General features: G+C 44.0%; 1 protein-coding gene across 2 annotated transcripts; it reads left to right on the top strand.

Moving 5' to 3' along the window:
* Positions 1-2,161: 2,161 nt before the first annotated feature.
* Positions 2,162-9,998, top strand: NUP35 (nucleoporin 35). 2 transcript variants are annotated; one of them, XM_083497226.1, is made up of 9 exons: positions 2,162-2,318; positions 3,542-3,712; positions 5,237-5,364; positions 6,217-6,277; positions 7,185-7,326; positions 7,982-8,051; positions 8,154-8,282; positions 9,128-9,292; positions 9,402-9,998. In XM_083497226.1, exons 1-9 carry the CDS (start codon positions 2,285-2,287, stop codon positions 9,477-9,479), a joined length of 978 nt encoding a protein of 325 aa, XP_083353352.1. In that variant the 5' UTR covers positions 2,162-2,284; the 3' UTR covers positions 9,480-9,998. The 2 variants fall into 2 exon arrangements, with proteins under 2 accessions (XP_083353352.1, XP_083353351.1); XM_083497225.1 differs by lacking the exon at positions 2,162-2,318 and adding an exon at positions 2,481-2,704.
* Positions 9,999-22,527: the final 12,529 nt, after the last annotated feature.

Below are 22,527 nucleotides of genomic sequence, written 5' to 3'. Positions count from 1 at the left end.
TTCCCTTGTGCATCATTTTATTTTACAGTCGTACCTCGGAAGTTAAACAGAATCCATTCCGGAAGTCCATTCGACTTCCAAAACCAAATCACGGCTTCTGATTGGCTGCAGAAAGCTCCTGCAGCCAATCAGAAGCCGCGGAAGCCTCATCAGACGTTCAGGTTCCAAAAGAACGTTCACAAACCAGAACAATCACTTCCAGGTTTGCGGCGTTCGGGAGCCAAAAGTCCGAGTTCCAGGGCGTTCAGGATCCAAGATTCGACTATATTGTAAGTCTACAAGTAGGGACTGTTTTGATTGTAAGCCGGTCAAAGAGCCATTTTGGCTGAAGAGCAGGGCCCAATAGCTCTTTAAAAAACCCAAATACCTCTTGTTTTTCAGTATTGTTGCTTTAGCTGCATGGGTATAACTCAGCACATAGGTTTGCTATTAGTACATCTTATGATGACGACAATCCAGTGACTGATGTATCTGCATCATGATTTGTCCTTCTTAGCATCTTTCCTTGGCCTTCCACAGAACCTCTCTCAGGGCTGCCCACTTGAATAAAATATGGGGCGGGAGGGAGGTAACTGATCACATGACATGACACGCTCACATAGTCGATCTCATGCTATGACATGACACACACACCCCCCCCCATTTGAATGGCAATGCCCATCAACTTTGGGCGGGGCCTGGCTCTGTCAAATATTTTATGGGAGAGGGCGAAGGGACCTTGGCCCCTATGACCTCTGTTGTTCCGTGTTCTATTATACACTAGCTAACCCCTTGTGCAGCTAACAGCAGATCCCCACACAATCAGCAGTCAGATTTGACCAGATTCAACAAAATGATCTTTATTTTTAAACATCCACATCACAGGATTTGTTCAGTGAAGTCGTGGGTTGCCCTGGCAACCTGGCCTTTGCTTCTACGTAAGCTAGAAAGAAGACATGAGGGGTGTTCTAGAGACAAACTGTTCGATAAGACATTACGAGTGAGACTTGTAACAAAATGCTGCAATGTGTTTCCATTCTACATAAATGCTCTGGTTCAAGCCAGCTTCGAACTGGAGTTGCATTCAGGTCTTTCGGGAAAAGGCTGGGGAGGAAAAGTGCTAGAAGACTCAGGTCTGGAGCTGGATGCCAGTCTGAAACCTATGCATTTTATTTCCTTCTGGCTGTGAAGAATGGGAATCCAAAAGTGTCATTTCCCTCTTTTTGAATTGTCTCTCCACTGGTTGTTTTACAAACAAACCTATCTAACCTTTGCACCTTTGCATACAAGAACTGCTCCATCTCCTCAATCATTTTGGTTGCCTTTTTTGAGCTGAGGCCACTGGAACACATCATTCCGAACGCAGTCACACCATTGATTTGTATAACGGCACGATGTTGGAAGTTTTATTTTCAGTTCCTTCACCAATGACCCCTAGCATTGAATCTGTCTTTTTCACACACACACTGAAATCTTGATTGAGCCGTCCACTTGGACCCCAAACCAAGGTCTTGTCCCTGGTCAGTCACCGCCAGTTCAGGCACTTTTACTTGTGAGTAATGCTCCTGTTTCTCAGCATCAGCCTTCCTTTCCTCAACCCAACTCATATTGCATTTGCAATAGGAGGGCGACAACAATTTAATTACACCATCATTAGCGCAGAAAGCATTCAAGAACTTAAACTGAACATGTTTAAAGACCTGAGTTTGAAAGAACATGGCAAGGCAATTTAGCAAATGTCTAAAGCAGTGTTGGTTTTCCAGCTGCTTTTAGACTACAATTCCCATCATCCCTGTCCACTGATCTTGCCAGCTAGGGATATTTGGAGTTGTAGTCCAAGAACAGCTGGCGACCCAAGCTTGGGAAACACTGGCCCAAATGTTGGTTTCAGTAAGGCTTCCTTCCAAGTGAGGGAGTGCAGAGCTGCATCCCGAGTTCTCTTTTCTTCCTCTTGTGGGGCAGAAGAACACACACAAATCGCAGCCTCGTTAAGAAAACCCTTCTTGTCCCCCTATTAGCACCCCCTTGCTATGCCTTAAAATGTGTGAGAATGTGTGTTTCGGGAGAGAGAGAGAGAGAGAGAAAGAGAGAGAGAGAGAGAGAGAGATGGACGGACCATAGAGAAGAAATGCGTAGAAAAGACCGCGTCGCTCTCCTCTCTATGGCGGAAGTGAAGACGCTCGCTCGCTCTCGGAAGGGAAGTGACGTTTTCCCAACCACGGCGCTGCGCTTGCGCTGCATTTGAAAGCGGCAAGCTGAGGGCAGGAGTTGGGGGTGTGTAGTGGGTCGCGCGGCTGCTTTCGCCATGGAGCTGTCTCTGCCTTCCTCCTCTTCCGTGGGTGAGTTTACCCTCTGGGCCGAGCCTTGAGGGTGTCTCTCTCGGCGGGTTCGCTTTCCGGCTCCTGCTGCTCCTCTCCCCGGTTTGTGGCCGTTTAACGGCCGCCCTGAAGCCGTGGCGTGGGAGGGGGCGTGGCTCAGTTCTGCCCCGGGTGGGGAGGGGCGGGGCCGCTTCCTGGCGACCGGTGGCTGTGACGTCACTTTGGCGTCGGAACGCGGGATTCCTTGACTGCTTTGGGGCGAGTGGGGGGCGGGGGGAGATAAGCGCCCTGGTTCTCCAGCCCATCGCCGGGAGCCATGAAACCCCAAGATGTCTTCATGCGCGTTCAGACGACCACCTCGGCCCCTGGTCGGGAAGTTACGTTGACCTTTAGGCCTGTTGGCTCAGGTGCGTCCTGCAGGGGAAGTAATATTTGGACCCTGTGGATTTTTATCTTGTGAACTGCCCTGAGATCTGTAGTTAAAGGGTGGGATACAAATTTAATAATAATAATAACAATAATTCCTGTTTCCTTGTGAAGCATATGAGTGATGTTGTTTGAAGGGATTCCCCCATTTACACGTGTTTAATTCACGTGTAACCGTGCATATGAGCGGCCCTGGAAATCAATAAGTGTGGGGGGGGGAGAGAGGCTTGATGGGCCTCAGCAAAGCCCTGCTGCACCTCTAGCTTGTGAGGAGACCCCAGAGGTTGAAGGGGGCATCATCTTCGGGCTCGGGGAGGGTCTCCTCTTGACCTGAAGGTGCAATGGCACGCATGGGGGTTTGGAATGTAACCCCTGCATAAATGAGGGTTGCCTGTGTTTATTTCATGAAAATTAAGCATTGCTTGCTGTTAATAGAAACAAACTCTCAAAGTAATAAAAAGCAATATACCGGTAATTATCGTTAAGAAAAAGTAACAACAATAATCTTGAAACTTCTGAAAAGCTAAAATAAGATCTTCAGGCTAGTTCACTGTTCTGTCAATTACCCTCAGAGCATTGTTAGATAAAATGGGGCAGCTACATTGATGCTGCCATTTTGTATTTTGTTAAAGGTATTGCCTGCTCCTTGTTTTTCTTTATGTGTTGACCTCTTTAGATGACTAGACCTTTAAATGAGTTGGTTAGCTAACTGTTTTGGATCACCTTTTACAGTGTTTCTCTAAAGTTGTGTTTCGGGATAGCTAGATCATTCAGTCTGTGGAGACTTAGTAAGCCATGCACACCCTTTCCCAATGCAGGTACTGAGCCAATGACATTGGGTTCCCCTACCTCTCCCAAGCCTGGTGCTGGTGCTCAATTCCTGCCTGGATTTTTGATGGGCGATTTACCAACTCCTGTGACACCACAGCCTCGATCCTTCAGTGGCCCTTCCGTTGGTGTGATGGAAGTGAGGTCACCATTGCATGCTGGTAAGTTGGTTCTGAACTGAAACCTCTAGTATTGGGGTGGTAGGGGAAGAGTGTGCCTATTCATTTTGGTGTGCTACAGTTCAAATATACCGGTACCTCTTGCCTTTAGCTCCAAGGATCAGAGGCTAAATAAAGTGCCATTGTTGCATGTTTGAAGCACAGTGATTGACCTCCTTTATTTGCTGTTAGACCCAAAATCACTTGCAAAGAAGGGAGGCTTCTGTCAAAACCAATTAGATCCCATTCATTATTTGGATGTACTCCTTCCTTATCAAGAGTCCGTCTATAGTGGTACCTCTGGTTACGAACTTAATTTGTTCTGGAGGTGCGTTCTTAAGCCGAAACTGCTCGTAACATGAGGTGCGCTTTCGCTAATGGCGCCTGCCGCGCTGCTGGCGTGCGACTTCCGCTCGCATCCCGGGGCAAAGTTCCAGGTTAGCGGAGCATCTACTTCCAGGTTAGCGGAGTTCGTAACCCAACATGTTCACTAAGAGGATGGTATGTAACATGAGGGTCCACTGTATTTGGATTAGATTCATTGTGTTTTACTTGTATATCATAAGCAAAGCCTTAGAAGTATGTCACATTAAATTCATACGCTGTATAAATATTGCATCCCACCCAATAACCCAAAGTGAACTACTTGATGGGGGAGGGGATGGGGACGACGCACAGTAAAATGCCCTGAACTTAATTTCAAACTGTTACTGGAAATTATTTCATTGGAATACTTGTGAATATTTTCAGACAGAAGAATTCAATAGTGAATACTTCCTCATTGTTAGAATTTTAATTTTTAAAAATTAAGGCATTGAAAACTAGGGCTTTCCCATTTGCAAGTGCCAGCCATGTTTTCCCCCTTGCTCTGTGTGTGTGTTTGTGTGTGTGTGTGTGTGTGAGAGAGAGAGAGAACTTCCCACCCTTCTCAAAGTGCTCCTCCTCAGGTAATCTGATGGTGCTGCTAGAGATGTTGCATCATATAAACCAGGGGCATCCAACTTCCAAGAGACTGCGATCTACTCCCACTATAGAAAAACTAGCAGTGATCTACCCATCAAAGTTGTTGAGCTTTTTGGGGGACCACTGCTTCCCACAAAACTTTACAGATTTCTTAACACAGGAAAATGGATGCATATTCACTGTCAGTCGAAATTGCAAGCCTGGAAAGCCTTGAGCAAAGATGGAAGAATTATTGGGGGAGGGGCACCGGGGTCCCACGATTGTCCAGGATCGACCAGGGAAACAATTGACTGGTAGATTGCAATCGACCTGTTGGACACCCCTGTTGGACAACAAAATGGATTTGTATTTTAATTCCCAATAAAAGGCAGGAATTACCTTAATACTATGCCAGCAGTTGATTACATTACCAAGGTTTCATTCATTTAAATCATAATGCATGTCCGTTCCTAATAAAGCCTAGTTTTGGAAGAATTGTATACCTGGTTTCGGTGTAAAAAGATGTTTAGGATCAGAAAGAAGGACACACCAGCAGCTTGTAATGTTGTGCTGTATTTCATATAGGTGGATCTCCTCCACAGCCAGTAGTTCCAACACACAAAGATAAAGGTGGTGCTCCACCAGTTAGAAGTATATACGATGAAGTAGCCAGCCCAGGTCTTGGATCAACACCTCTGACTTCAAGAAGGCCCGTAAGTGACCATTAATGAGGTTGCAAAGTTAAACCTGTTTGTGGTAACTAATTCTCATTCTTCTCTAGCTTGATAGACATTTCAGCTGTTGGATACATTTGCTGTGGGTGGGAAAAACTAAGTGCTTCCAGTATGCTAAGCAGTTTAGATTGTGTGTCATCTTGTATGTTCAGTGTGGAAAATATTTAAAAACTTGCTTTCATCATTATGTTAATTTTTAGTGGGCTATACATCAGTTCTAAAGGCAAATAAAGGTGCACAAGCAATTGCGCTCTCTGTGTGTGTGTGTGTGTGTGTGCATGTGTGTGTGCACATGCGTATATGTATATGTATATGTATATATGGCAATTGGAATGGTACTGTCAGCTTGTTACTAGGGTCAGCCTGGTAGATGAGATGTAGAGAGATGAATTCACACTATAATTGCTATGTTGCTGGAAAATATGTAGGCTAAAATATCCATCTATTAGTTTTGCCTAACTTTACCCTCTGTGGCTGATGATGAACCTTGTCTGCATCTCAATACTGCAGAAGAGTAGTATATCAACTAGGGCTAAATATGATAGCTGGGATGCAAAATGGGGATTTGGAGGACGTGTGTAAAAGGAATCCCAATACCATGTACCATTTAACTTTATACTTTTAGTAGTCAATTCAGTTTTGTTAGTTCTAAAAAGGACATAGAAGATACCCCCTTTCACAGCAGTTCAGTAGATAAATGCATGCCTGTACAAGTTTTTAATCTATAATATTGTATGATTTTTACTGTGGAAATGTTATCTAAGTGGTGCAGAATAGTTAATTTTCTGACTTTCAAAACAGCTTCAAACCAAGTTCTGCACTTTAATGCAGGTCAGCTTTTCGGTGACGCAGAGTCCACTTGTTGGATCTATGCCAGTGACTCCTGGAACAGGTAGGACATCATACTGCTTCATATAGTGCTCTAGCATGCTAATCATATGCTTTTTCTATAGGCAAACCAGACGTCTGCATGTGGCACTGACAAAGACTGCAATCCTATACCAATCTCCCTGGGAGTAAACCTCATTAAAATCAATAACACTCACCGTATTTTTCGCTCTATAAGACGCACCAGACCATAAGATGCACCTAGTTTTTGGAGGAGGAAAACAAGAAAAAAAATATTCTGAATCTCAGAAGCCAGAACAACAAGAAGGATCGCTGCACAGCGAACCCTCTTGCTGTTCTGGCTTCTGGGATAACTGTGCAGCCTGCATTCGCTCCATAAGATGCACACACATTTCTCCTTACTTTTTAGGAGGGAAAAAGTGAGTCTTATAGAGCAAAAAATACAGTACGTATGAGAGAATATGTATAGGTTTGCAGTGTAAAATGTTCCTGTAGGCCTGACAGCCTGGTGCACATTAACTGAGCCTTGGCTTCTGTTATGAAGTAGGCAGAGAGATAGTAGCAAAGTTGTTGTCATGATGCCAGATACAGTTTGTCTTCAGAAGTGAAAATATTGGTCTGAGATTCTGCTACAGTGGTACCTCTGGATAAGAACGGGATCCAGAATATATATGATCTGCTTAATGGAAGATGGGATAGCTTGCTCCTAGAACCGTTCTTGTATAGAACGTTAGTTATAGAGGGAGGTTGAGCTATTCTACTGGCTTTTGAGATGCCATTGTCAACACTAGCAGCTTTTTCCTACTATTCTAACATGTGAACAACAGTATGATTCTTGTTACTTGAGTTCTGTGTTAATGCATGGTGTTTGCTCTTTGTTTCAAATTAAAATGCCTAGTTCAGTTTTAACTATAGTGATAGTTGAGGTGCATCTTACCACAATTTGACAGGTGCCAGTGTTTTCAGTCCAGCGACTCTTGCACAACCCAGGAAGAGCACAATGTCACCAGCTCAACTAGATCCATTCTATACTCAAGGAGATGCCCTAACATCCGATGATCATCTAGATGACACTTGGGTAACAGTGTTTGGGTAAGTGAGCTGCAGTTCTGTAAGACTGAGAGGTGGTTATGTTGCCAGGGATGAGCATGTACTCATTTAAACATGGGTCTTAACAGGCTTACCTAAGCTTTTCAGGGGCTGGGATTCAAGTTATGTTGGGGCATAGGATGATGATAAAAAATATAAGAGATGAGACATGTGGATTTCTGCAGTTCATACAACTTGGATGATGTTTGTTCAGATTCCTCTTATATTTGGTGTTTGGTCTTGGCTATTCATGTTTTATTAATTTAGGAGATTCATTGTTTATTAACATAGTAAAGTTTATATAATAGGACAATTGAAACATTCTAAACATCTTAATTCTTCATCGTTACTCTCCTATCTGTACACTGAAACGCATCCTGGTCTACAATCAATGCTAAACAGAAGTATTTGGACTTCAGGATTCTAGTACTGTACTTGGGCTAAACTGTGCTGTGTTTTGACCTCTCTCCTTTTCCCATCTTACTCCATGAGACAAACTAAAATGTAGGGATGGGAAATAGGTAGCAGGTTTGGCAGTGTTTGGAGATACAGGTGACACTGATCTGCCCTTCTGGATACACTGCCAGTGGTTTAACGTTGACTGAATTTTGAGTGGTTAAATTTTATTTCTGTTTTTTATTTCCTGTCAATATTTCAGGTTTCCTCAAGCATCTGCTTCGTACATCCTACTACAGTTTGCACAGTATGGAAACATTTTAAAGCATGTTGTAAGTCTAGATTAGTACCTCTTTTATATATATAAAAATGAAGCTCAACCATTATGCTTAGCTTACTGTCTAAATCTTACTGCTTCCTACTAAACTTTACAGATGTCTAACACAGGAAACTGGATGCATATTCACTATCAGTCAAAATTGCAAGCCCGGAAAGCCTTGAGTAAAGATGGAAGAATTTTTGGTGAATCCATCATGATTGGAGTGAAGCCTTGTATAGATAAAGTAAGTTGATTTAATATTCATTCATTCATTCATTCATTTACTTACTTGCTTGCTTGCTTATTTATTTATTTATTTATTTACTCGCCACCACCTGTGCAAAGTTGTGATTGTGTAAGTTAAACAAGCATAAGATGACTGTATAAAAATTCTGGACTTTGTCGCAAAGTGTGGATGACTCTTAATCCCATGACCACCATTTTTGTCTTGCACAGATTGGCAATTTCTGTATGTCAATACACTTTAGCAGAGTCCCTCAAAGATCTTAATTTGAAGTTTGGCCTGATGTGATAACACGAGGAACTACCAATACAGGACATTATAGGAATAACAATGTGGAGAATTGGGTAGATAAGCTGACTACAATGTTTTGGGTACTGTATTTTGCTTCCATTCCAGAATGATAGAGTGGTGAACTAATAGTCATATTGCATATCTGGAGGCCACTATATTAAAGGAAAATCTTCTTTATAGATTGAGTGCCAAACATAATAGCTAGCTTTTCAATGTCAATATATATCATATTTCAAAAACGCAAACTCTAACCTTTACCATGTCAGCCTACCTCAAAAGTATCATTAGAATTCTAGCTTCTAATGATCCTGTATTCCTCAGCCATGTCTGTGTTTGGTATCAGGCCCTCATGGCTTGTTAAATCACTGTTGACATATTTCACTAGCACAGTTTGGTAATCAGACAAGTTCCAGTAAGTGAACTCTTCTGTACTGTCTCTTCAGTGAGAAGGGAGACTAGTTCTAGTGATGAAACCTTACTTTCTTAGGCTTCCAAAAATGCTTGGACTCTGATAACTACTTTGTCTGAATGGACTACTTGATCTCTGTTTGCAGAATGTGATGGAAAGCACAGACAGATGCACTGTATCGTCCCCATCTTCAGCCTTTACGCCACCAATGAAAACACTGGGCACACCAGTGCAGCCTTCAAGCGCTCAAAGAATCTCTACTATGAGACCTCTTGCTACAGCTTATAAAGCATCAACCAGTGACTACCAGGTATTTAGGGAATACTGTGAAAAAGTCACCTTTAGCGCTGGATTGAAGGAATTAGTATTTGTCATTTAGAATATACAGATCTGTTACTTTGTGTGTGTTTCTTTTTTAGGTGGTTTCTGACAGACAGACTCCAAGGAAAGATGAAAGCATTGTCTCCAAAGCTCTGGAATACATGTTTGGCTGGTAGCAGAAGGAACTAAACTTAGCTGGAGCTTGTAATAGGCTGTCAGTGCCTCTGGTTAGTTGTATAACCATTAATGGCAGCATTTCAACATCACCTCTGCCTTCTGAAAAAGAACTTGGCACACATGTAATTTGCACTTTAACCGGCAGCTGGATTTACACTTTATTCTTAAGATGTTAAACTGTTGAAACCAGTGTTTAATAGTCTTACCTTCTATAGTGAATGCATGGTTCAAGTAAAAATGAACTTTTACCTGACAAGCAAGTCTTGGTTTCAGGACGTGGTAACACTGTTTGTAATTTCTCATGGTTTTATTTCTCGCCTGGAAATGTGGTATAAACTCTCTAGAGGTTGCTGCATAAAATGCTGGCATAGATTTTGCTAGTTTTAAACCAAATACTTTAATTTGAATGTTGTTCCAAACACAATCGTGTTTATATAAACTTGATTGGACAGGTTGTTTCTTAATCTGCAAGTGTCAAACCTTTTTGTATCTTTCTTAATAAAAAAATTGTGGTGCTATTGATTTGTGAGCTGCCTCTAGTTTATATAAGTCATTCAATTCAAATAAACACCAGATCTGTACAAATGTCACTACAAAACCTTCTAGGTAACTTGGGGAGCAATCCTAGGTTCACCTAGAGACTTAAGCAGGCTAAATGCCAGCTGAGAGGGGGAGGACTGGCAGGATGCCATGCCACTGTATCCAGAGTGCTTCTGTTCCCCTGGCCATGGCCATTAACGCTAAAGCAGCCCTCAGGCTATGAACGTAAATTCCCTCACACTGCAGTCAATAAGAGGGGAAAAGGTAGACGCTGCTTCTCTCCTGTCTTGGCAGCAGTATAATTGCAGGGCCCAGGACAGATCTTTCTCTCTTACCCTTGTCAGGGAATATAGGTTTGCTCACTAAATCACATACATATTTTTGAGCAGTGTACAACGAAATGAATAACGGCAAGAATACAAAGCAACCTTGTCTAATACTTTGCAGGAATGTGCCAACCAGCAGGGGTGCCTAGAATTTAGTCCTGACAACAAATTCCCCCTCCAGATACTGTGACAATATGGCTTAAATGCTGCTGCTTCATTAATTTATCTGCCTGCAGCCCTGCAATTGGAAAATTGTGCAAATGAAGTAGACTTTATTTTCTCACTTTTCTATCATGGCAGATACCTAAAACTACATTATATGGAGTTCTTAACGTGAGCTAGCTACTGGGGCAAAGAGGTTATTCTCTATGCAATAGCGTGAACACAGATCAGTCCATGAACACCTATAAGGAGTTTATTCATCTTTGAAGTGCAACAAGATTTCCTTTTTTATTTGGCTTCCCTACTTTGTGCTCTCAGCTGGCATACAGGTACCCCTCTGGAATTATCCTCTGGTATCTTGGCATTTTAAGCTAGATGATGTGGGAGCGAAGGTGGAGTCACATAGCTCTGTAATTGCTACTTGACATCTCTAGTTCTTGAGAACAGTGAAAACTGATGTTGCATTTTATCTATGTAGACTTAGGAACTTTACCTGTGTGCTGACTGAAAGGCATCAGATAAGCACTTCAGATGAAGAAAAATCATCAATATTTAAAGCTTTCATAAAGTGTAATAGTAACATACTCTGCATCGTTAATGAACCATTTTGTTGAGTTGTGTCTCATCTGCCCATTTACTGGCAGCCTTTGCAGAGTGTTAGCATGCTGTTTAAAAACCCTTTCACTTCAGAACAAATTGCATGGTTCCACAGAGTAGCAATAATTACATGTACTAGATCTTCCGTTCAACTCATTTTTGTCAAAGCTGTGTGTAACCTGCAGGCCTAAGATAGCTTTGTGTTAAGACACCTATAAAGCCTAGTATTCTTGAACTGAAACTTAAGATGGTTACAGAAATACTGATCCATTAGTACCAAGAAAGCATGTAAAATATACCAGCTTTGCACACAGGCTTCATCTGACTTTTTCCACGTAAGTTTTAGCAGTGCTTTTTTTCTTTAAAAAAGTTTGACTCAAAAATATCACCATTTTATAGTTCAATTTGGGGGGGAAATTTCAGCAAATGGACAAAAGTACAAAGATTCACAAAATGTTTAGGGGCATGTGTACCCCCAGAAAAAAAGCACAGATCTAGTACCTGTAGGTTTTCATGGCTCACTGGAAGGACAGATCGTGAAGCTGAGGCTCCAATACTTTGGCCACCTCATGAGAAGAGAAGACTCCCTGGAAAAGACCCTGATGTTGGGAAAGATTGAGGGCACAAGAAGAAGGGGACGACAGGATGAGATGGCTGGACAGTGTTCTCGAAGCTACCAGCATGAGTCTGACCAAATTGCGGGAGGCAGTGGAAGACAGGAGTGCCTGGCGTGCTCTGGTCCATGGGGTCACGAAGAGTCGGACGCGACTAAACGACTAAACAAGGTTTTCATGAAAATAACATGCAATACTACAGTGATAACTTAGAAGTGCATTTCAGACAAATGAGCTTGGAAAAATGGCTGATAAATGTAATGTTATTGATGGTACTTGGTACTGCACAGATATTCCAATGAAATAAATTGCATCTGTTAAATTTTCTTTGCTTTACAGCCTTGCTTCCAGGGCCAGTAAGCCTGGGCATCCTTGCTACCACCTCAGAGGTCAGCTCAGTAATCCTGTCCAGTACAATAGCATACAGTTAGTAGTGCTCATCTGTTCCATGTTGTGAAAAGTAAGCATGTGTACTTTTCGGCGTTCACTCATTCCTCTTATGGCTTAGTTCTTTTCCTGTACAGCTGCCATTTTAATTTGTGCATCCCATTCTACCCCTCTATTCCAGGCTCCCTGTGCCGGCGATGTAAATGTTTCAAGCGCTGTAAATCCTATTTTGACAGAAAGTGCCTCTGAACCTTTTGTGGACACAGGAGGAGCGGGAAATAAAAACACTGCTCAAAGAAAATCTTTAATTAACACTGTTTTTTTAAAAAATCTGAAAATCGGTTATTCACATAAATTTGACTTATGGATGACTGCCACCTTGTGGTGTCTAACTGAAGCTGTTCTGCTATGCAAGTAAACTGGTTGGCATCCGTCGGTCTTGGGAGACAATTGAAGAGTGCGCCTTCAGAGGTGAATTGAAACCATTGGAAAATTGCAGCTTCCACTTTGATTGTAGGGACCAATACAGGAGAGACATGTTTTGCTGCAGCAGAAGCAGGTGAACGTGCCCATGGTGTTGTGATGCAGGTGCACCATGGCGTTCCTTCTCTTTGCGTTCCTCCCAGCAGTTATTCTTCCTCTGGTCACTGCTGTGGATGCACGACCTGACGGTCTGTCTCCAGGCACCACGGTCGTCTTGCAAGGGATTCCCACATGGCGGGGTGAACGTTGCCAGCTTTCATCTCCCATCTGCAGACATCTTTGTAACGTAGAGCTGGTCTGCCAACAGGCCTGGTGCCCGCTCCCTATAGAGCATATCCTTTGCAAGTTAACGGAAGGCTTGGAAGACCGACGGTGGCAGTTCAAATAAATGGATGTTGCTGTTTAAAAATCTGGAGCAGCCTTGTACAGTGGTACCTCGGGTTAAGAACTTAATTCGTTCTGGAGGTCTGTTCTTAACCTGAAACTGTTCTTAACCTGAAGCACCACTTTAGCTAATGGGGCCTCCCACTGCCACCGCACTGCTGCTGCGCAATTTCTGTTCTCATCCTGAAGCAAAGTTCTTAACCCGAGGTACTATTTCTGGGTTAGCGGAGTCTGTAACCTGAAGCGTCTGCAACCCGAGGGACCACTGTATTTAAGCACTAGTCAATGGGTACATGGAATTTTAAGCGGCTGCAGCCTGGCAAAGGGACAGCATTCTGCCTCTGTGTTGCACCCAGAAGCAGTGGGAAAGCAGTATGCTCCAGCACCGGTGGTGGAGAGCAGGTGGGGGCGTGGCTGGTGCGCGTCGCAGGGGCGTGGTGTCTACTGGGGTGAAGCCTGTGGTGCGGGGGTGCGTGGCCCGTGTCCAGAGGGGCAGCTGCGATGGTACCCCGATGGTGCCGGGGGCGGTGCGCTCCCCCCCCGTTCCTCCACCAGTGCCCAGGAGTCTAACCATTGCATTCTGCAGGAGTTTCCATATAGAGTACATTGTTGGTAAGTCTCAAGCTTACCAATGCATGGGCTGCAGTGATCAGGCTATCCAGATGGGCACCTCCTTGGCACAAAAGTCACATGGTCCGCTAATGGCAAAGAGGTATCTTGGGGTACCCCCAAGCTCTATAGCTGCTCCTTCAGAATAAGTGTGATCCCATCCAGAACAGATAATTGGCCTCTATTTTGAGACACAAGGATACTTAGCCACAAGGCCAGGATTCAGACTCAGCACGTGGGTCCTTATCCAGGCCACCGCTCTATTTGGAGGCTGGTCCAGAGGGAAGGGAATCTCCAAAGGACATTTGAGGCTCCAAAGGGGTTTCTTGCCATTGCTCACTGAGGAAAGAACCAGGAAGTAGCAAGGAAAAGGGATCCACTAATCAACAAAAGGTAAAAGAATTGAGGGGGGCAGAGAAATAGAGGGAATCCACAGCAAGGAAAAATAATCTTAAAATCCGAGGAAAAGTAGGTTTAAAAACACGTGGAGCGGCGCTGGACTTTACAGTGACAAGGACCCCATCTGCCCAGCTTGAAAGGCAGGGCTGGTCTGGGGACTGTGGGATGGCTCCTACCCCAGCAAGGATGTTCATGTGACCCTGCCTGTCTAGTCAGTGGGAGAAGCCAAGCTCAGCATAAAGGCTGTCTTCCCAGAGTCTCTGGTAATAGAAATTCACAGTAAGAATTTCCTTTCAGTTGTGCAAACCAGAATCTTTGTACAGACAAGACATTCATGAAGTCCTACTTTAGACAACCCTTTGTGCAGATTTCTTTTTTTTAATTCCCAGATGTATTTCAGTGATCAGATTTATGAATGAACCCAATGACCCAGACCAGAAACAGACTGATCTGCCCATTCCTAGTGTGGTCTTATATCTGTGAGTGTTTCCCTAACCAGTTTAAAGTTGATAGCATGGTCACACGACGCAGAAAAGATTTCCCACAGCCTATAGGTTATCTGATAAAGGGATAAACATTATTATTTCTGAATTTCTTGGAAAGCACATAAGCCTTGTGAGCTGGAGTTTGGCTAGCCTTGTTGGTTCCAGCAGTGAGCTGAGTTTTCCCAGTTCTTCCTGTGTTGTTGTTGTTTAGTCGTTTAGTCGTGTCCGACTCTTCGTGACCCCATGGACCAGAACAGGCCAGGCACTTCTGTCTTCCACTGCCTCCCACAGTTTGGCCAAACTCATGCTAGTAGCTTCGAGAACACTATCCAACCATCTCGTCCTTTGTCGTCCCCTTCTCCTTGTGCCCTCCATCTTTCCCAACATCAGGGTCTTTTCCAGGGAGTCTTCTCTTCTCATGAGGTGGCCAAAGTATTGGAGCCTCAGCTTCAGGATCTGTCCTTCCACTGAGCACCCTGGGCTGATTTCCTTAAGAATGGAGAGGCTTGTTCTTCTTGCAGTCCATGGGACTCTCAAGAGTCTCCTCCAGCACCATAATTCAAAAGCATCAATTCTTTGGCGATCAGCCTTCTTTATGGTCCAGCTTTCACTTCCATACATCACTACTGGGAAAACCATAGCTTTTACTATACGGACCTTTGTTGGCAAGGTAATGTCTCTACTTTTTAAGATGCTGTCTAGGTTTGTCATTGCTTTTCTTCCAAGAAGCAGGCGTCTTTTAATTTCGTGGCTGCTGTCACCATCTGCGGTGATCATGGAGCCCAAGAAAGTAAAATCTCTCACTGCCTCCATTTCTTCACCCTCTGTTTGCTAGGAGGTGATGGGATCAGTGGACATGATCTTCGTTTTTTTGATGTTGAGCTTCAGACCATACATTCTTCCTGTAGTTCTTCCTGTAGGCCCCCAAAATTTAGCATTTCGCAGACTTTGGCTTTAGAAAGCTTAATGGTGAAGTCAACAGGAATTTTCCTTTGGTACTTTGGAACTTCCAAGCACACACAGTGCAGGCTTATATTTCAATAGACTAAACAGAGCTGAAATGACCTATCATTGCAGTACTGTAATAGGCTATTGATTCTAGGTACCATTTTCTATTTCTTTGTAATTGAATTGCGCACATAAACATAATAACGTGTTCATTTGCTGGATGGAGACGATAAAGGGAAAGCAGCATGTGGGGTCAGATTTACGATGAGTACAAGAGAACAGTGAAATAAACATTAATTTTCCTATTGTTTTCTGAATGAATGACTATTATTAAAAAGAAAAAGAAAAAAAGAATTTGTGTGCATTTTTAAAGGATGTATGATTTCACTTCCCCATCCTAAATTAGATGTCTGACAATTATTTGAACAACCAATTCAGCATTATGATATTCTTGTGTACACATTTATGTTTCTTGCAGATTTTACTGCCTTTTCCTAATGCTGTTTTCATTTAGCTTAAGGAAACATCAACCTCTGAGTCCTGATTCCACCACCACCCGTTTGTTTTTTCTTTCCCCCCACAGAAGGTGAATTCTTTGCAATAAAAAGCAAAACAAAACAAGCCTGCAGCATTCTTCTAAAATTGATGCCAAGGTTGGTCATAGAACCTTTATCGTATTTATTTATCTGTCTCCTCAAAATCATGCAGAATTCTGATAGGGTGAAAGTCTATTAAAATCATTTAGGTAGGCGATGGCAACCAAGGAAATCTCTGAGAAATAGGTGGGGGGGGGGGTGCCTAAGGACCCCCAAAGGAGTTTGTGGTCGATGTGAGATCTAAGCAAAGGAAAACTCTAAAAATGCCTGCTTTTATGTGAAAATAAACAAACTGGAAGATCTAGGTCATGATCTAGGTCACTATATTTGAATGGGATTCAATCACATCCTTGCAAATTTGGGTTGCACAACTAAAGTCGATTTGGCACTTTTGCACATAAAAACTGCACCCCCCAAAAAAAACCAGCAACCCAGATTTTTTTGCAATCAGCAACGTCACAGGAAAATGCTCTCAAAAGTGTGTTCTTTCCTTTTCACAACAATATATAACCTCCCTGCAAACAAATCAGAACGAATGCTTGGTAAACAATTGAAGCCGTCTAACCACCCTGCCAAATTCTGCAAACAAAGCAGGATGAATGTTCAAGAAACAGGTCGCTTGGAGATGACCCTGTTCATGGCTCCTGCATAACATGTAGTTCAACATTGCAGAGTTTGCAAATTGTCTTGATTTGTTCAGGTAACATGGGTTGTACAAGCTCTCAGGAACAGTGCAAATATAAAAATCTGGGTAGAACCACATTGGTTGTTGTTGTTGTTGTTGTTGTTGTTGTTGTTGTTGTTGTTGTTGTTGTTAATAAACTGCCCTATACCAGGGGGTCTCAGGGCGGTTCATAGAATAAAATCAAGATATAAAACCACAAAATACATAATAATAAAAACAACAACCCAATAGTCCCCCCCAAAAAACACATTTTAAAAGGACATAGGATGTAAATCAGATGAACCAAAGGCCTGGTTAAAAAGGAGTGTTTTTGCCTGCCACCTAAAGGTGTACAATGAAGGTGCCTGGCGAACTTCCCTGGGGAGAGCATTCCACAGACGGGGAGCCACTGCAAAGAAGGCCCCGTTCTCATATTACCACCATCTGGACATCTCAAGGAGGAGGCACACCAAGAAGAGCCTCAGAAGATGATCTCAGGCTCCAGGTAGGTTCATATGGAAAGAGACAGTCTTTGAGGTATTGCAGTCCTGAGTCGTTACCCCAGTTTACAGCAATGTTATACTGGCATTGAAGGAATATATATATATGTAAGTCTACAGGTTGCACCCAGTGAGGCCACCCTGCTCATGCAAAGACTTCCACTTGTGCAATCACACTTCTGTACTGTCTCCTTTCTCTGTGATGGCTGAAATGTGCTCCTGAGGGTTGGGGAAACCCCAGAATAAAACTGGGCTGGACTGGTGGAAGGAGAGGGAAGGGATATTGCATTGTGCAGGCCAAAGCCTTTGCACAAATGGGTTGACTTTGTTGGATCTGTGCTCTAGGAGCACCGGCCCTCCCATTAGGCACAATGAGGCAACTGCCCTTTATCACTGCAGTGCTGGGAGGGGGGATGCAGCAGCAAAGTGTCAAAGGACCAAACTTTGCATGCCATGGCGTGGAGGAAGAAGATATCATCTCATAGCCAGAATTGTAGCAAAAATCAGTTCTCAGCTCTGTCAGGGCAAGGAATAGCAGTGGCATCTTGTCCTTCGCCTCAGGTAGCAAAATGGCTCAGGCCAACCAAAGCAGCAGCTCTCGTTTGAAACCTTGAGCGAGTTCCCAAATGCTCCTTTCAAGCTCCCCTCAAACTCTTTCCCTCCGAGGCAGTTTAGCATCGCAAAGGTAGAAATGGAGCGAGGCTCCTTTGAAAGAAGCGAAGCTCCGAGGCTCTCTGAGTGCGCGGGCGGCAAGCCCTAAGATGTTCAAAGCAATTGCTTCACTAACCCCTCAGCATTTTCCCTGGCTGGTTTCCTTGGTGCCCTTCCACAAATTGATACGCTGAAATGCACACTGGGCTGGAATAAAAACGTTCAGGGTAGGATTTTGAATTGCACATTGGAATCAGATTCGCCCGCAGAGGCGGCGGCTGCCCTTTCCGTGGCCTTTGTCAAGGCTGTTTCAAAGTGCCTGTAGAGTTTCCCCCTTTGTCTCATGCCAGGGTGCTTGCAGAAACTTCGCTGTTCGGCTGACCTTGGTGGAGCAGAAAAGGGTGACGTGTCGGCAGATGCAGAGGGATCATTTCTTATGCTTACGCTTGTGAATTGTCCACACTCTGTGCTGCTAAGCATTGCCTGATAAAGAACGGGCCCTTTATAAGTGATGGGATCAATATCTGGTCAGGCACAGGCGGAAGTTGCATGATCTTCAAAACTAGGGTTGCCAAATTTCAAAAGTTATAGAGCTTTTTGGGGGGTGGGGCAAAGTTGTGGAGCTTTTTTCTGCAAAATCTCCCAAAGATTTGAAGTTCTTGAGCGAAAACCAACCCTTCCAAAATGGGTTGCCATACACCCGGGTTTTCAAGGACATACAGTGGTACCTCGGGTTACAGACGCTTCAGGTTACATATGCTTCAGGTTGCAGACTCCGCTAACCCAGAAATATTACCTCAGGTTAAGAACTTTGCTTCAGGATGAGAACAGAAATCATGCAGCGGCGGCACGGCAGCAGCAGGAGGCCCCATTAGCTAAAGTGGTGCTTCAGGTTAAGAACAGTTTCAGGTTAAGAACGGACCTCCGGAACGAATTAAGTACTTAACCCAAGGTACCACTGTATTTTCGGAAATTCCACCCGGACGCTGTTTTCGATGGACGAATCCCGGATGTATGGCAGCCCTATTCAAAACTAAAACCAAAACTGACCTCCCTCTAAAACCACTTATTTAGAAAGAATCATGGCATAGATTCAGGGGCACAGCAACATTTGCCAGTTCCTGGGGCAAGTGCACTCTTTACCCTCTGCTTTCCTGAGCCCTTGCTGCTGGAGCTAGGCAGGGTGGGTACGGCAGAGCAGTGGCGTAGCGTGGGTTGTCAGCACCCGGGGCAAGGCAAATAATTTGCGCCCCCTAACCCGTGGATTTTAGCACTCGAGTCTCTTCCGCGCCCCCCCCCAGATGTTGCGCCCGGTGCGGCCGGCCCCCCCTGCACCCCCCACGCTACGCCACTGCGGCAGAGATATTTGCCTGGTTCTCCCCCAATTATGTGCCCAAGGCAACGGACCCCCTGGCACCCCACACACTATGCCACTGCCTAGATTCTCTGTAATGCTGAAAACAATATGGCAGCTGTGTTTGGCCAATGTGAGGAAAGTGGGAATTTGGCTTTCTTAGAATGCCGTTGCTTTTCAGGGAGACAGGGGCATGGTGTATAATAGTACTACAGTGGTACCTCAGGTTAAGTACTTAATTCGTTCTGGAGGTCTGTTCTTAACCTGAAGCACCACTTTAGCTAATGGGGCCTCCTGCTGCTGCCACACCGTCGGAGCACGATTTCAGTTCTCATCCTGAAGCAAAATTCTTAACCCGAGGAACTATTTCTGGGTTAGCGGAGTCTGTAACCTGAAGTGTATGTAACCCAAGGTATCACTGTACAGTCAAACCTCGGTTCTCAAACGAGACTGCTTTCGAATGTTTCAGCTCCCGAACGCCAAAAACCCGGAAGTAACTGTTCCGGTCATCGAACGATTTTTGGAAGCTGAACGTGCTGTGCGGCTTCTGTTTTTGAGTTTCCCCATTGTATTGAGGCTTCAGCTTTCAGTTTTTGGCTGTCAAACATTTTGGAAGTCAAATGGTCTTCCGGAACGGATTACGTTTGACAGCCGAGGTTTGACTGTAGCATTTGTTTCACATAAATGACCTCAATACACACAACAACCCTGTAGGTTTGGACAGTCATTATGCCATATTGCAGATGGGTTCTGAGGCTGCAAAAATGGTGCCTTCTCTAAGAGTTAAGAGTTGAACCAGAGGCTTCCTGGGTTTCTGTTCACACTCTTAGCTATCTTGCCACACCAGCTCCCCTCTAGATATGCCTTCAGACATAGTGTATGGTGAGGGGCTATAGATCAGTGATGGAGCACATGGGGAAGGTTCCAGGTTTGATCCCTGGCAACTCTAGGTATGGCTAGGAAACTATTTCTCCCTGAGACTGTGGATAGCTGCTGCCAGACAGTATTGACACTACAGTGGTACCTCAGGTTAAGTACTTAATTCGTTCTGGAGGTCCGTACTTAACCTGAAACTGTTCTTCACCTGAAGCACCACTTTAAATGGTGTGTCCTGCTGCCGCTGCGTCACCAGAGCACGATTTCTGTTCTTATCCTGAAGCAAAGTACTTAACCCGAGGTAATATTTCTGGGTTAGCGGAGTCTGTAACCTGAAGCATATGTAACCTGAAGCGTATGTAACCTGAGGTACCACTGTACTGAGGTAGGTGGACCAATGAAATGACCTGGTATAAGGTGATTTCCGATGTTATTTTGCTCTTGTGGCTTCTCCCACTCAAGAAAGTATCAGTGAAGCAACCTTGTGAAGCTGTCATTTCCCTTCTTTCCAGGCTTCCTAGAATTAGAGATGTCAGAGAATTCTGACAGAAACAGAAACAAGAGCAGAAACCGGCAAGGCTCACTTATTCTTCACATCTCCAGAACTGAAATCAATCCAGCAGATGTGATTGGCATGAGCTGTTGTTGCTGTTTTCGGTCTGCAAATGGCACATAACGATATGTGATTGATTGATGACAGGTCCTTCCCCCTCCATTGTTACTGCATTTCCTTTGCAGTGAATGGCGTGGGATAACGTGATTCATTTTGTAGAATGTCTCCGTAGCAGGAAGTGAGACAAATGGTGAGGTTTTTGTCAGAAGCCGAACTGCAGCAGAAGGGAAGCAGCACTGCTTGCATTTAATACGGGGTGAAACAGAAATCTGCGCCTTCTTACTAAGGCTCTGCAACAGAAGCTGCTGAGGCCTGAATACTGATCCCAATCGGGCATATTCGGGAGGTCTTGGACCTTGGACTAATAAGATACCCACAGCCACATATCCTTGCAAATTGGGTTGGATGAACTGATGGTCAGGGGTGGGGCGTCAGTCAGAAAGGAGAGGCAGGCAGGGCAGGAAAACTGGGGAAAGGTCCTGACCAGCAGTTGCATCTTTCTGGGAGATGATAGGCCCAACGCAGCAGCCCTCCTTCCAGCCCAACACCCTGCCCTTGAGGAAGAGAGGAAATTATGAGACCTGGGACTCAGTTTTAAGTGTGTTGTAAAGTGCATTATACAAATGTGACACTAGATGGCGATGGTGAGGTATGGCAAATTCAATATATTTTTCAAAACTTTTTTTTAAAAAGCATTTTCATGTTTTTTATATGTGTCTAGATTCCACCATATTATAGAGTCAGTTAATATATCTGACCAATCCATTTTTACTTATAATGTAAATGATAGACAACCCCCCACTCTTGGAAAAAACAGCATAGTGGTATGCTAGGAACTAGTCTCTTTTTAGTCTACCAACAGTCCCCCACAATTAATTGACTTCTGTATTCTCCCTTCCACTCAAGTTTTAAACAAGACATATCTGCTGAAAGGAGAAGTTGCTTTTTACATTCTGTCTTCCCCCAAGGAGAGCTTCTTACATCCAGAAGGAGACTTCTATTCTGCATGTCTGGCACAGGGGATTGCATGAGCTCATGGCCTGAATGTTTGGAAGCTGTGCAGAGAGCTCTCTTGGCTATTGAGCAAACATTAGAGTAAATTGAGCCTTCAAGTGACTACTGCAAATGGGAAGGTCAAGAGTGTCAATCCCCCTAAGCAAGTGTATGCCATTGCAGTCTCCTGGGGCTGCTTTTTGCCAGCTTGCTCCAAAACAAACAAAAAACAACTCAGATTTCTCTTTGCTTCTCTTTCACCTCTCAAGCCCATGCCTGGACTTCTGGTCCCAGCTGAATAGAAAGGTGTGAGATCCTTAGATCACCTTTTTATCCAAATGACAGTTTGATATCCCGTCACAGTTCACACCACAATGAGACAAAAGGAAAAAGCCACTTACGAAGAGAAGTGTCAAGAAGAAGGGAGCTGACTGTGGACTGTGTGCCCCACTAAAGTGTGTCATTGGGAGGGGCGGTTCACATATTTACATTCAATGAATGTCCAACCTCCCTTGTGGTGTATACAAATAGTCTAGCCAGTTACACTGAGTGTACAGTCTGTCTATCTATGTACACAGTAGCTGAACTGCACAAATCATAGAACCGCAGAGCTGGAAGAGGTCATCTAGTTCTGCAATGCAGGAAATCAGCAAGTGCGCACTCTTTCGCACAAGCACTTCTACATGTGCAGAGACAACATCAGCGGAATGAGCCTTTTTGACAATTATGAAAACCCAATTGGTCACACAATTGACTTTTTGGTTCTGCAGGGTGCCTCTCTCAGGTCCTAAATTCTTGAGTGGACTTGTAAAAGGGTAAAAGAGTATTGGGAAATGATACATAATGAATTGGAAAAAAAATGTTTA

Source organism: Podarcis liolepis, assembly GCF_965112155.1.
Source record: "Podarcis liolepis genome assembly, chromosome: 1".
Classification (NCBI taxonomy): domain Eukaryota; kingdom Metazoa; phylum Chordata; class Lepidosauria; order Squamata; family Lacertidae; genus Podarcis; species Podarcis liolepis.
This window is presented reverse-complemented; position numbering and strand designations above follow the sequence as displayed.

What these genes read in the sequence shown, in the direction of transcription:
- NUP35 (XM_083497225.1), top strand. Translation starts at nt 2,614, where the DNA reads ATGAAACCCCAAGATGTCTTCATGCGCGTTCAGACGACCACCTCGGCC. An exon ending in GAGGTCACCATTGCATGCTG is followed by an intron (nt 3,713 to 5,236) that starts GTAAGTTGGTTC and finishes TATTTCATATAG; the next exon opens with GTGGATCTCCTCCACAGCCA. An exon ending in CTCTGACTTCAAGAAGGCCC is followed by an intron (nt 5,365 to 6,216) that starts GTAAGTGACCAT and finishes ACTTTAATGCAG; the next exon opens with GTCAGCTTTTCGGTGACGCA.